Source organism: Platichthys flesus, chromosome 3, assembly GCF_949316205.1.
Source record: "Platichthys flesus chromosome 3, fPlaFle2.1, whole genome shotgun sequence".
Lineage (NCBI taxonomy): Eukaryota > Metazoa > Chordata > Actinopteri > Pleuronectiformes > Pleuronectidae > Platichthys > Platichthys flesus.
The window spans coordinates 11,006,222-11,021,583 of NC_084947.1; the positions used below are offsets into that span (position 1 = coordinate 11,006,222).

Sequence of the window (15,362 nt, forward strand, 5' to 3'; positions counted from 1 at the left end):
CCTCCAAACTCTCACTGGCTCCCTTATTCCCCTCATCCCCGCTCCCTCCTCTCCTTTCTCCTCCCCTCTCCTCTGTCTCTCGTCTCTCTCTCTCTCCTCACTGCTGGTTGCTCACACCAGACAGCTCACAGCCAAAGAGCTCCTCTGTCCCTCTCCCAACACGCCGCGCTCTAAACCAGAGCTTTCCCCTGAAAAAAGAGGAAACCAAAGTGTATTTAGACCACCACTGAGACCTTACTCCAAGGGAAGTTATTGCTCAAGTCTATAAGGTACAGAAACAACTTCTATTTGAGTATTTTTACATTTTAAATGTCTACAAATGCATTTTACCATTTGACCAGTGACCGTGTGTGTGTGTGTGTGCATGTGCGGGAGTGTGGATCAGTGTAACCCAGACTGTACACGTGTAGTAAGTTAGAGTTTATGTTTGCATGCTTTCGGCGTTGCAACACATGTGTTTATCATTCACTGAGTTCCTTGGAATTAACAGAAAGTTGAACTGTCTCAGTTTTTGTATGGTGTCTGCGGAGAATTTGTCATTGCTACTCCACATGATTGTTGTTCTACATTTGAATCTGTGAAGTAAGATATTTATAATTTAATCCACTTTGTATGTGCTGTGTATTGTATACAGATGTATACAAGTGACATTTTAGTGTAGAAAAGAAGTTAGAAACTTTCTGAACAGACAAAGAGCAGAGCAGTGCATGGTCAGATTGGTTTTTAATGTTCCGATATCTAAATCAATCTGTCGTCCTTCCCTTTCAATCAGACAGTGTGTGGGCTCTGAACCAGAAGAGAGGTGCAACAGAGAGAAAGACGTTCAGTGGGGTTCACGCTCCTGCAGCAGCTATGACTCAGAGCAACGGGGAGAACCCGCAGACGACCCGGAGCGGCCTCCATCGGATCCGGGATGGGATCCAGTCCCGGTCTCTGGTGGCCAGGAAGAGAGTGGAGAACATCAGGAAGGATGATGTGAAGGGGTTTTTCATCAGAAATGCCTTTGTGTTACTAACGGTTGCAGCTGTCATTATTGGTAAGTGACATATTTTGGGGGGAGAGTTGCTCTCGTTGAACACACTGTTTGCTCACCGGTATGGTTTAGTTAGTTTAATTGACTTCAAAGTGGAGGTTACAGGAAGAAACACTGTTCCATCACCATCTATCACCACGCCAGCCCCTCCACTATTGAAAGCTTTGCTCGAATGATCTATCAATCTGGTGTGACCAGCTCCCCTGTAGCTGGACGGAAGAAGGAGAAGAATAGAAAGAAAGTCCCCAGATGAGAGAACAAAGGAAACCCAGATGAACTTAAGAGACTGGCCCAAATCCGACCCTGTAGCCGACCTTTGCCCTGTTGCCATTAACCTCTGAGTCGTACTCAGTGGGAAGCGAGCCGGGCCCACACACCGCCTGCACATCTGCAGCCCAGCTAGAGTTACACCAAGCCATGGCAGACTCATTTGATTGACTGTTTAATTCAGAAATGTTTTAACAAGGTTTTGACTCTTTCTCCATATCTGATCCTCTCTTCAGGTATAATCCTGGGATTCGCGCTGCGTCCTTATAAAATGACTTACCGCGAAGTCAAGTTCTTCTCTTTTCCTGGAGAGCTGCTGATGAGAATGCTTCAGATGCTGGTGCTGCCCCTACTGGTTTCCAGTCTCATTTCTGGTATGGACAACAAACTCGACAGCCTTGTGTTCATTCATTCAGTCAAGTCACCTCTTACATGAGTTCTTTTCAAATTAATTTGATCAGAACAAAAGCTGAATTTTTTTAATTCACAGGCATATGCTTTTTTTCAACTTTTCGTGATAAGCATGAGCCCTTTGACTCACATAACTGACATATGTCAATAATTATATCGCATCAGGTTTCCGAATATGGCTGACAATGCTGCAGACAGCCGAGGCTTGTTCTCAGTACTCTTAGATTGGTGTAACATCAAGTACTCAGTTGAAAATGACTTCTAAAGTCTAAAATAAGCCCACATATCTCAGATCCTACCTGTGCTACGTAGCTTTGTTCTAAATTTACATCAAACATCTCACAACACTCTACTGCAGCTCCTGATATCACAAACCCACTAGCAATCTCTCTTGTGTTCAACACGGCATCAGTTTTCACTTGTGGAAAAAGAGGGACTGTGTGTGTCTGTCTGTGTGTGTTTGCAGTGACATATTTTGTAGGTAAAACTGTGTGAACTGAACGTACCAGTGACAGTGGTGTTTGTCATTTCGTGGCGTCACTGACCAACTTGTACTTCATGAGTGGCAGACTGGGTTGTTTGTTCAGCCGATGCTGTTTGTTGGTTTTGGGCCTAGCGGTGGACGGGGGTTAGGATAACGTCCTGAGCGAGAGACACAGAGACAAGGAGAGAGAGAGAGAGAGACATGTTTTGAACCTACAGCGCTGGTCTCTATCACATGCTTTGGCCTCGTACTAATTGTCTTCATCTTGACAACATGAGCAACACAGTCCAAACTTTATTGAGTTTCAATTGAATAAACCATTTAGAATTCGTGGTCTGGATGGCTTTGAAGTTCCAGGACATGTTATGGCCACGTATCTGGGCCTGTGCTTCGGGAAAATGTTCATTTCGATCCAGAGATGTAGAGCGTTCGTTCACCACTGTTAGTACGATTCTTAGACGCAGTCGGACACGCAGGGATTTTTTCTTCCAAAGGGAAAGGCCTGTATGAGTTTGTTACTGACAGAGAATCAACTTGTTGTGGAAGTAAAACAATGCATTTATATTATGGAACCTGAGAGTCCATAAACAGTGATCAGCAGCAGTGACTGATGAGTGTGATCGGAACGTACTGAGAGCAGATTTGGTGTCGCTGAGCAGTGATTGACAGGCCAGGAGACCAATCTCCTGAGGGGATGACAGACACTCATTGTCCGATAATAACCCTACTCTGTGCTGCGGCGGGGCGTAACATCAGCGTCCTCTGACATCATGTCACATGGCCGCAGTTACAGCATGTGGAAATCAACAAAGAGGTTGTGTAACCAAGTCATCCAGCTCCTCTCTCTCCTCGTCAGATGCAAAGTGGCCTGCTAGAAAGCTGTCGTTCTACCAGATAGAGTCAACTACCGTGTTACGACAGATAACACACCTACACGTCATTTCAATTTAAGCCGCCACTTCAAAGTTTCCTTTCATCCATCCTTCAGAAAGAGACTTGAATCAATGTGCTGCAGTGGAAATCATGTTTTTAATCGTTTATTCATTTTTATTATCGACCAGTTATTTGGTTGTGCAGTTTGAGTGAGAAACTCCGTCCACACAACAATAAATGTGTTAAATTCCTTTAACTTTCGGTTCATCAACAGTAGTTTGAACAGATTTTATTTGCACTGACCATAAATGCAGCCGGCCACTACCGAGAGAACAGCAGCATGTTGAGTTAATGTTTGGATTGTTTGCGACCAACACAAGACTCCAAAATGCTGATGACAAAAACATCATACTGTAAGTTGCTGATGTTAATTTTAATTTAGTTTTTCAAATGAATCAGTTTCTATCCCAGAGTTTAAATCATATTTTAATCGAATCGAGACTTGCTTATCGATTGAAAGTCATAAGACTTTCTCTCATCACAAAAGTCTTCAGTCCAATGTGCAACATGACCATAGTGTTGACACCTGCATCACAGTTGCAGACCTTAATCAAAAGTTTGACCTATATGACACAATTTTATCTTTCAAACTTTTCAGATTTCTGCTGAAACTGCATGACCTTGAGTTTTCTTCAGAATAAAGAGAGCACCTTGTTTTGACACACTTCGCTGTGTGATTATCTATGTTTCTATCACTGTAGCAAACAGCCTGGATTCACAAAGAATCCGCAATTAGTTTACATGCATGGACTTGGAGCATGACATTGACAATAACGTATTTTGAGGATATGACCATTGTGAATATGATCATATGACTTCTTTTCTGAAAACACGTGGGCCCTGGACAGTCACGCTCCCCAGAGGGATTTGTGCCACTTTGTGAAATGGCCTGTCCCGATTCAAAGAAACTTGGCTTTGAGTCTAAAAGTTTGGATGAACTGGGAATCTATAAGTCTGAGAACATGCGTAGGAAGCCTGGAAGGTATAAGCCTTGAGGGAAAGATAGTCTGGTGGACAGATAGACAGGGAGAAGAATGGAGGATGAAGGATCACGAGGAATGGGCTTGAGATGAGCTGCAGGGTCCTTATTGATCTTCCCCCATCCGTAAAAACATCTGGTTAACATGTGCTCACTCACATATCAAACCAACCTATTAATTGATGCTTTCTAAATAATCAATATTGTTTTGAGAAATGTCATTATCATGGCTGAGCGTCCATGAGTAATTATAGAGCCAAGAAGGGTCTGGACAGGAAGAGAGGAGGAGGGTAGTAAAAGAGGAAAAGGCGGATGATTACAGAGGTCGCTGGAAGGGGTCTTCAATGTAGGAGTGGGAGGGAGTCGAGGGGAAGACCAGGAAGAGGAGTAACGAAAAAAAACATCTGGAAAGTATGATGACAACAATGATATAAATAACTGGACATACACATCATTTGTGAGTTTGTTCAATGACCCAATCAATGTAAAATAGGAATAAAACTATTTAGAAGTCAAAGAAATGTCAAAGAATAAAAGTGAGAGAAAGTAAAAGTTCTTTTGAGGTTTTAAATTACTGCATTAGGTCATCCAGGTAGCACTTCTGGTATACTTTGGTTAAATTCAAGAATGTAGCAAATACTATGATTTTGGATATACGGTAAATATATAAGTACAACATTATGTAAACCTATCCGTATCTAATTTATTTTCAGAAGTTGTATACATTTAGATATAACATAACATTTTGAGCAAAGTGAAATATCATAATTCTCTTAAACTTATTGGAATGGAAGTAGAAAGACTACTATAAAAATATGGTGTAAGAGTTCAAACCTGGACTCATAAACCATTTGTATGTCTTTCAGGACAGACTTTTTTACACTACATCTTTTGTTAGTGTGAGGAAAAATTAGTTTGAAAATCTGGGAAATTAAACTTTTAATTTTTATTTAAGTTAATGTGCTTCCAAAAAATCTTTATTTCCCAGAAATGTCCTCATATTCATATGTGGGCCTTTCATGCAGAAGTGCTTAGATAATTTTGATTATTTCCTGACCCTGAAACCCGCTCTTTGCAACTCTCTGGTATCTCGGTGCCAAGCGCAGAGTGCACGGTGCGCAGGAGGGAGGAGATGGCAACTTGAGGGAGGCCGAGCAAAGGGAGTTGTTGGTATTTTGGTAAATGTCTCAGACTGTTCAGAGCCCTGTCTCATTCTGGCTCAGTGTCAATCTGCTGCCATTCTTGATGATTTTATAAATTTGACATATAAATAAAAAACTAACAATCAACATGAGTTAATGTGACCGTTTAGTGTGTGAGAAAACCGTAAAACCACAACTTTGCGGGGCTGCAACTGGCTACTATTTCCACTTCTGACCTTTCTTGATAAATCTCTTAATTGTTCGTCTATATTAAGTAAAACATATATGATATTCACATTAAGTATGCAAGACAAAGAAAAGCAGCATATCATCTTCAACACATTTGGATTATCAAACCATATTAATTCTCTGTAAAAATCTTTCAAACTCCATCAACTGATATGTGAAGATGGTTCTGGCTGCAGGCCTTCAAATAAAGTCCTGCTAGAAGTTTGGAGTCGATCTCTGCCCAGTGTCAGGGGATGTTAATTGCTCTGGGGAGCGACCCCTCGCAGTGGCCACAATGTCCTGTGATTCAACTCCCCCCCAAAGTAGGCTTGTACTTTTGTGTTTGATGAACATTCCCCCATGTGAGAAAGAAAGTCATTCTCCCTGTTCCCCTTCAGTCTTGGTCCTTTCGTTCTTTTCAAAGAATGAAATTGGTGCGGCTGCGTCCGCTGTTGCCTGGACAACAGGCCGGCGATCATTGTGTGTCTGTGTGTGTGTGTGTTTGTGTGTGCAGGGCTGACAAAGTCAACAAGTTTTCCCAGGGCTGTCAGAAAGAAAGGGAATAAGAGGAGAGCAGAAGAAAGGGGGTGGGAGAAAAGGAGGAGGCAATGAAAGAGGATTGCAGCAATATAAGATCAGGGGGAGAAAAGTTCATGGGGAAGAGGTGGGGGTGGAAGAGGAGGAAAAGCCAGGGTGGGTGGGGTACTGGGGGGGCACCCTGAAACAAGAGGTAGTAGAGAGGCGAGGTCTGGAATTTGAGGGAGGACAATGAGGGAGGGAAGGATAAGGAAGGGAGGAAGAGGATCAGAAAGAACGGTGGATGTAAGCCCAAGTCCTGGGCATGTTGATACAAGAGAAACAGAGAGAGAGGGCCAAAGCCGGGCCACTGGGTACACCCACCCACCCACAGACACACACACACAAACACACGTTAGTACACACGGTGCCAAAGTGCCACATGTGAAAATTACACATATCTCCTGTCACACAAAGCCCTGCTTTGCCTTGTACAGCTCTGAATGAAGAAAACAGCAATAATAGGACCTGACAGTGTGAAAATGCAATGCCACAGACACGATTGTCACAACTGAGACAGATTCTCTGTTTTCCAAATCCAGCTCTCTGAATGGCTGCATTTCTCTTTTACCACCATTATCCCTGCAAAGTCTGCTTAATGCTATCAGAGCTGCGGAGGACAGATTCAGCCGCAGGCTCTGATGAGGTCTGACTGCCTCCAACTTCTCGCTGGTTTGGACAACTCTTTGCAGTCAGCTTTTACACGAGGATCATCTATGTTGATGTTTAAATAAATGTTTTTTATTCAGCACCAAACCGATTTGTGGCCTGAAAAATTCCAGCTCACCACATACTTTAGGTCATGTGGGCTGAAATAAAAAATCACTAGAAACAAACCAAACCATATTTTTATGTGTAATTTGATCAGGAGCAGATTTGCAGCATCACATTTGTTTCTCTGTAAAACTTCAATCTGTGCTATGGCCTCGACTGGATATCCCTCACAGTGTGTTAAGTTTTCCTCTCGCAACACAGATACATTTTTGTAGTATCCTTGTCTCTGTGACGCAGATAGTCAGCTGCGGTCAGACTATTTATCTCTAACTGACACTTCGGGCTGGTTTCTGTGTTAACAACAATCTAATGTCACACATGGGAAATGTACATGTTTCTGTTGTATGATCAAATAGAAGAAAAAAACAGAAAAAGCACAGAATGACAATTGGCTTTGAAAGAGTTTTTCCCTGCACCTACAATTTAGAATATATTATATATATTAAATATGAATATACAATGTATAAACAGATTTTTGTGCATTTGATCTGCGGCTGGATGCTGCACAGAAGGTGTTATCTTTTCTGCCGGTAAAGGTCATACTCGGCTTATGTTTCTTGCCGCTCTTTGTTGTCACAGATACCTCGTCAGATAATCCAGATGGATGCGCTGCACTGATAATCACAGCAGCTTTTTCTCAGGCTAACTGTATTCCCTCGGGAACAGATGCTGGTGAAAACAAGGAGCGTCAATATCAAAGCAGTGTTTTTTGATTATTTTTAGTTTTATATGATTTCTTATCTATTATGTTTTGCTACTTTATTTATTTAGGGTCAGGTTGGGGTTAAATCCCAACAATCCCAATGATTGCTTTGGCAGTCCCCTTAAAAAGTCCCTCATTAAATCAATAGTTGATTGGTGAAAATCCCATCATAAAAGGAATGAAGAAAGAAATACAGTCAAAAAAAAAATAACCTCAGGGACCATTTAAAAGACCACAGGCACAGACGGGGCAGCAGGAGTTTAAGTTCTTGCAAAAAAAAAAAACTTCAGCAGATCTTAAAGGCCTCTTGGAGGAAACTGAAGCATTTTAATATCCCAATAGTAAACCATTAGAAATAACAGCAATAATCATTTTAATCAATAAAATACACTGATTAAATGGTTTGTTAGGATGACAGTTTGTAACGAGAGTCATGATAAGCTGATTCAGGTCATTGGTAAAAAATATTTCATATAAGCAGCTCTGTGGCTGGGTATGTGGTTTGTTTACATGATTCCACGTGGAGCTGATTATAGCACCACAGGCTTATAGCACTACTGCTACCTCTATAGGAACCATGTGGAGAATAAACATCCAGGCCTCTGATGATGTTTGGATGTGGATAAATGCTTATATATAGATACATTTGTATGGTATTTTCTTGTTTTTTAGGAATGGCTGCTCTGGACGGCCGTGCTTCAGGTAAAATGGGCATGAGGGCGGTGGTCTACTACACCACCACCACTGTCATTGCTGTGTTCATTGGTATCGTCATGGTGCTCATCATCCACCCTGGAAAAGGATCCAGGGATGAGTTTGCCAAGCAGCCGCAGATAGAGCAGATCAGCCCAGCTGATTCCTTCCTGGATCTTATGAGGTGCCCACACAGACACACACACACACACACACACACACACACACACACACACACACACACACAAACACACATTGATGGCTTTTAAAGCATTCCATAATCAAGACACAACGCATATCCAGGATTTACTTTCTCCCCATGAGCCTGAATGTCTTTAGCTGATCTTCTGGTAGATCTCAGAGCCTGATTGGTTACTGCAGGTCATCATGCTTTTGCAGGACAGGCCGCCTATCACTGGAACTACTGACCAGCTGAGATCAGATATCTGTTATTGCTTGTATATCTCATCTTAGATTGTTGTTAAAAAAAAAGCTTTAATCTTTGGGATTTTATGTAATGTACTTTTATTTTGTTTTATTTATTTTATTTTTAGGACCTTTTTGGGAAAAGTGCTATACGAATAACTTACTGTTAATAGGCTTTTTCTATCACTAATTATCGAAACATGCTCATATAGGTAACTCAGTGATTCTGTCCTCAAAAATAGTATTCCCTCATTTAATGTCACTTTGGGTATTGATCGCTCACATGGAGGATGGAGGAAGTGGGGGAAGGAACATTTAAGATCTGTGTATTTGAAGAAATACATTTTCTAAAAAAGGCAGCAGAATGACAATGGGCCAGTTTCTGTGTTTTAGTGCTGCACAAGTGATTTCTTAATCCCAACCTCTTTGGTTTTTCAGGAACATGTTTCCTCCAAACATCGTGGAAGCTTGCACCAAACAGGTCAGTCTCTCTCCACCTCTATCTTCTCTCATTCACTGTCCTAGAGTTACACTAAATGCTTTTATTCCGGAACTCTCTCTTTGGCATACCATCACCCGTATTGAAGCATTATTTAAAGTCTCTCTATGCATACTTTCAATTGAATATTTTTCTGTATGTATTTATACTTCCTGGGAACTTTCAGCTTCCTTTCATTGATCTACATGCCACGAATTAAATAAAACAATTGATTTGCAATGATAAAAAAAAAACACAATTCTTGAATGGTCCAAAATAAAGGTTTTTCCTGTATATTCAATCGCATCCCTTGCATTAGTTCCGCTTTCAATTCCTCATTCCAGCACTTTCGAAGTGGTAAGGGAATTTCCTGTGGTATTGTGAAAGTGTATGTACCAGTTAGTTAGGGCAAGATAGGAAAACTGGATTCTGAAATTCTCTTTAGTGTAAAATATCTATATCCACTTATCAATAAACTTGATCCATTCATGCATGTTATTCTAATGAATTGAAACTTTAAAAGTTGTCTTCAAATTAGAGTCTTCAATGAACATGAAACTCAAATGTTACACTTGAGTAAAAGCAATTATAAAATGCTATTGCCCCTGGAGTTAACTGCTGTTTAACCCAATGTGTTTCTGCTTTAAAATCCAGTTCAAGACGAAGTATGCCAAGAGAGTGGTCCATGTGAAGATGATGGTGAATGACACTTTATTCACACTCAACGGCAGCCAGGAGATCAGCCGGGAGGAGATGATCCCGGTGCCGGGGTCGGTAAACGGAGTCAACGCCCTCGGCCTGGTGGTGTTCTCCATCGGCTTCGGCCTGATCATCAGCAGCATGAAGGAAAAGGGACAGCCCCTGAAGGACTTCTTCGACTGCCTCAACGAAGCCATCATGAGGCTCGTTGCCATTATCATGTGGTAAGTGCATGGATGGAGGAATGAGCAGAGATTCTGTTGAATGAATCGCTGATGAACTTCCACCTCATCAATCCTCAGGTATGCCCCCATCGGTATCTTGTTCCTGATTGCCGGTAAGATCGTGGAGATGGATGACATTACAACCATGGGTGGCCAGCTGGGGATGTACACAGTGACAGTCATCAGTGGACTGGCCATCCACTCCATCCTGGTCCTGCCAACGCTCTACTTCGTCATCACCAGGAAAAACCCCTTCGTTTTCATCGCAGGGCTGCTGCAGGCACTCATCACTGCCCTGGGAACATCCTCAAGGTGCGTGACAGGGATAAAGGTCGCACTGCTTGATTTCAATAGTGTATCTTTTAATTGGTGTATATCACGTTTTTGATTTTGCACGTGTGAAAGTTGCTGTAGAAATAAACTTGCTTTATTCCTGTTTATATCTTGGCAATGATACATTTTCTTCAAATTTGGAATAAAATTATATTATGTTGTCAGATAGTTTGTTTTCTTCTTTCTTTAATAATGTGGTTTTCTCAGGGATTAATTCATAATAATAATTCATAATAAATATCTTGTATACAGTGAATGGTATCATTACATCAGCAGTGATGAACGGGGGCGATAAGCATGATTTATATATTTGTTACCCACATTTTTTGGTTAGTGTTATAGCAATAACAACTATCTTGGCACTCAATAGAGCGCACACCTTCGCTTAGGCCCAGCATTCCCCTTAACTTCAACCAAATTACACACACTTGTAGATATCAGTTTAATGAATATGCCAGATTTTTCTTAATGACAAGCCTAGAATTATTCCCTGGGAAAACCACATTATTAAAGAAAGAGGAAAACTAATTCTGGATCGAGAAATAAATACATTGATAATCCGTTCAATACTTTTTGTATATTCTTGTTTACAGACAAACAAATAGCCAATAAAAAATAACCATAACCTCCCAAGTGGAGTTAACAGTGCAGCCACTCATTGTAGTTTATAAAAGACAAGTTGTATAAATCATCACTCTCACACTTTCCATGTCCGACCTCTTCCTCCCTCTGTCCTCTCACAGCTCAGCGACTCTGCCCATCACCTTTAAATGCCTGGAGGAAAACAACAAAGTGGACAAGCGTGTGACCCGCTTCGTGCTCCCTGTCGGCGCCACAATAAACATGGACGGCACAGCTCTGTATGAAGCCCTGGCTGCCATCTTCATCGCCCAGGTCAACGACTATGACCTGAACTTTGGACAGATTCTCACCATCAGGTATGAAACCTGTTAAGTATTTAGTGTTTCATTCATTGAATGTCTCCAGCTCAGAGTTTTGGGACGAACATGAGAATGTTGATATAACAAGTCTTTCATTATGGCTTGGAAGATAACTTGAGCCAAGCAAAGCCTCAAAACCACAGTTTCCAGCTCAATAAATGGTTTTCTAACCACCAGTCTGTCAGTTTATCTGCCTGTGGGAGAGATGGGGGATGGCATTTCATCCCGAGGAATGGAATGAGTTTAAGTGACCCTCTTCAATGCAGCAACAAACAAACTAATCAAGTGGTCAAACTAAGGACATGTCAGTATGTTATTTTTGGTTCCACTGTAATGACAATTTTTTTTTCCTTATCTTAAATGAAATACTATTAACTTTCTTTATCTGCACCACCTCTTCCCATCAGCATCACTGCCACGGCAGCCAGTATTGGAGCTGCTGGAATCCCTCAGGCAGGACTGGTTACTATGGTGATAGTGCTCACATCGGTAGGCCTGCCCACCGATGACATCTCGCTCATCATTGCCGTTGATTGGTTCCTGTAAGTATTGGATATATCACATCTTTGAGAATGTCACTTCAAAACGATCATATCTAAATAAAGATAAATTGGATTTTTGTCTAATTTGAGCCACAACACCTTGAATATACTGTAAAAAGTGAATTTATGGACAGTGATGACGGGGGTTAGACTGCGAGGAAAGCAAATAGTGGCGTATAAATTCAATTACGTTCCACTCAGTGGTATGTTCAGGGGTTAATTGATCAAATTGGTGCAATGTACGCTCTTTAGTGGGTTAGGGGACAGCTTCCAGAGACACTCCCCTCACATTCCATGTCCCTCAACCCATCTGGTTTTTATTCAGTCAGCGTCCAATCCCAGTGGAAAGCCCCACTTCCTCCCATCTACTGTCTGTGCTGTGGATGGCCTGCAGCGCTAAGAGCCTCCAGTTTCCGGCCATGTTTTACACACACAGACGTTTACAAACGCGCCACATGGAAATTGTCTTCTTTTGTCGCTTGTTTTCTCTGTTGTCTTGTTTTTATTATTCCCGTTTTGTTTCCTCTTGCCTCTCTCGTTTCAAGTTGTCTTTTTATTTTGTCTTCTCTTGTTTCATCTTATCGTACATTGTCTTGTGTTCTCGTGTAAATTCTCGCCTCCTGTTCTCACCTGTTCTCACCTGTTGTCCGTCTTTCTTTAGAGACCGATTGCGCACCACCACCAACGTCCTCGGAGATTCAATCGGCGCTGGCATAGTGGAACACCTTTCACGCCACGAGTTGCAGAACAAGGACCCCGAGGTTGGCAACTCGGTGGTGGAGGAGGCCGACAAGAAGCCGTACAAGCTCATCAGCCAGGAGAACGAGTACGAGAACGAGAGGGCGGCCGACAGCGAGACAAAGATGTAGGGGCGAGCTTTTCGTCCCAGGCTACATCTTTTGTAATGAAACCATTCCCCTGCATTGAACCTCAACTAATCTCTTCTTTATTGCAAACCTTCCTCGCACATGATTGGAGGGTTCAGATTAAACTTGATGTACAGCTAGGATAGAATTCCGCCAAGTGAGCTCCACTAATGTGGGGGGATCCTTCCTGTCAGCCTATAGGATCTGTGCTATGATGCTTCCTAACAGTACCGCATGTGTCAGCCATGGGGTGACAGCTGCTTACTATTAAACATGAACTTCACTAGAGCCTGGTGGTCTGTGGCCTGCATGTCATATCCAACTTCTCTCAGAACTGTAATGAATTATCTCTCCCACTAGAGTTCAGTGTTGCTGGGAGCCTTATCACAACAGTCGATCACAGCCCACACTTGACCTTTATGGAAACTTTTATTCTGGCTTTACAGGTGCTGCTTTTAGGGTTGTGTGAGAATATAAGTGATGGTTATAAAAATCATTCTGTTGAGTGTTGAATATCATGCACATACCCTGCAGTGAGCAGGCCAACATCTTCAGGGGGGAAAGGGCTGTGTATCTACAAACTTCTTTACAGTTGTTAGTGGCTTTATTTCTTATTCTTTGGATTACAAACTTTACCCTGTGGCACAAATTCTTTTGTCCACCAAAACTGTCAAAACCAGAAAGTGCTATATCCAACATCGATATTTTAGATTTTTCTAACTTGTGCTTATCAAACAAATTACTACAATCATTGCAACCTATGAACCAAAATGTCTTAACTTTGTCAAATTGTGTGAATTTGCTCAGCGGAGAATTTAAACTGTCATCAAATCCGATTTATAAGCTTTTAAACTTCAACCAAAAAAACAACCAAAAATATTATCCAAATTTTTCTACCTTTTTACTAAATCATACCCACCCATACCCAAACAGAAAACCTGCACAACAATGGTGTACTCTTTCAATGGAAAGAAGGTAATGATTGTGTGTCTGATCACTTCTCATTATGATTGTGGATCAATTATTTTATAGACCCTCTAACGCGGACAGAGGACTAACAATCATTTAGCTGAAACATTCACGTGTCACTATGAAATATTAGCTTTTTATTAAATTTGAAAAATGGTAGTCAATAGCTTGAAAGTAGATTTTTCAAATGTTGTTTGATTATATGAAAGTCTTCACTATTCTAAATTCAGCTTCCCGTAGTATAAAAATCGAACCCTTATCTTGATTGATATAACATGGATTTCATTTCTCTCCCCATCTTTTTTTAGCTTGAATTTATATGTGCTGTTTTGTAATTGATGTAATTCAAATGTCACATTTACATAGACATATATGAGGATGCTTCTGAATATACTGTACTTGTATAGAGAAATGTAGATAAAAGTGTACATTAATTGTAGATTTGAATTGTAAAAGGTTACCGAGGATTGCACATGTAAAGATGCTGTAACTATGTTCATATAAAACCTGATGACCAAACTAACAATACAGCTCTAGTTCCTTTTATACATTCACAACTGGAAGATATAAATGACCAAATGTTTTCTCCTACACACTTGAGGTTATTTAATAGTTATTTTGTTTACAAATGCTGTTGTCTTCTCTTGATATGTCTCTTTCTCTCATGATTTGACATTGGAGAGCACACACACACATAAACAAGTGAATTATAGATGTAGTTGTATTTTGCATGTGAGTTTTTTTTTTCAATAAAAAAATGAAATCAGTGGTTGCTTGCTTGTGATCTTATCATGAACATCCACATATATAATCTGTGAGTCTAAAGCAAAGCCTCTATAGGAAAGATGTATAAGTTAATTGTTTGTAAATGATGAAAGTTCTTGTTTAACCAATTTAAGGATTAGCTGCCTAGGAACTCCACATATTTTTTAAAGCTGCCCAGATGGATGTGATGCACAGATAAACAGTCCTCAGTCTTCTTCACTGACCGATCCTGATTGGTTCTGCTGGAGCTGAGGCCTCAAACATGGAACCCTCGTCCACTGTGTAGCTTCCTTCAGGCCAATGCCGCCCTACACAATCACAGAACCTTTACTCAGAATGCCTGCCACCTTTAACTGATGACAATGCTGACACCTTGAGGTCAAACAGTGATTTGCTCTCCTGCAAGACATCTTGACAGAAAGTTACTTTGCAGATGATGAGTTCAGATACCCTGTGGTGGTGGACATGTAACCTGGCTCCAGCAGTATGTTATTGGTGAAGGAGGAATGGATGGATTGATAAGATTTTTATGCATTATTATAGATTAAACTGCAGTGCCTGAAGGTATAAACAGAAATAACTGAAATATATTCGTAAGAGTATAAAATATGTGGGGGACACACCGAGGTATGATCCGCCTGGGGTGGTAGTCTTACATCCACTGGTGATCTCTGACATCGCCTGCTGGTTGGCAACTTGTCTTCAAACTAGTGTGTAAACTACATAGAAATCTACCATATTGTCCTATGTTTGAATTATAATACATCATATATAGATAGGCTGGAAACAAATTTGTACAATCATGTACAATAATATAGTATATGCAACAGAAGATAACTCTTATAAATTAAGGTGTAACGTGGGAGAAATGGGACTGGTTTGAGACAAGATAAGAC

At 41.0% G+C, this 15,362-nt stretch overlaps 1 protein-coding gene across 3 annotated transcripts; it reads left to right on the forward strand.

The window, feature by feature from the left end:
- Positions 1-83: 83 nt before the first annotated feature.
- slc1a3a (solute carrier family 1 member 3a) lies at positions 84-14,468 on the forward strand. Of its 3 annotated transcripts, none has more exons than XM_062381844.1 (10): positions 85-269; positions 777-1,036; positions 1,537-1,674; positions 8,203-8,407; positions 9,088-9,130; positions 9,782-10,050; positions 10,129-10,362; positions 11,127-11,321; positions 11,732-11,866; positions 12,528-14,468. In XM_062381844.1, the coding sequence occupies exons 2-10, from the start codon at positions 853-855 to the stop codon at positions 12,733-12,735; spliced, it is 1,611 nt and encodes a 536-aa protein (XP_062237828.1). In that variant the 5' UTR covers positions 85-269; positions 777-852; the 3' UTR covers positions 12,736-14,468. The 3 variants fall into 3 exon arrangements, with proteins under 3 accessions (XP_062237829.1, XP_062237828.1, XP_062237827.1); XM_062381843.1 differs by having other exon boundaries at positions 86-269; positions 773-1,036; XM_062381845.1 differs by lacking the exon at positions 12,528-14,468 and having other exon boundaries at positions 84-269; positions 773-1,036; positions 11,502-11,866.
- The last annotated feature ends 894 nt before the right edge of the window (positions 14,469-15,362 follow it).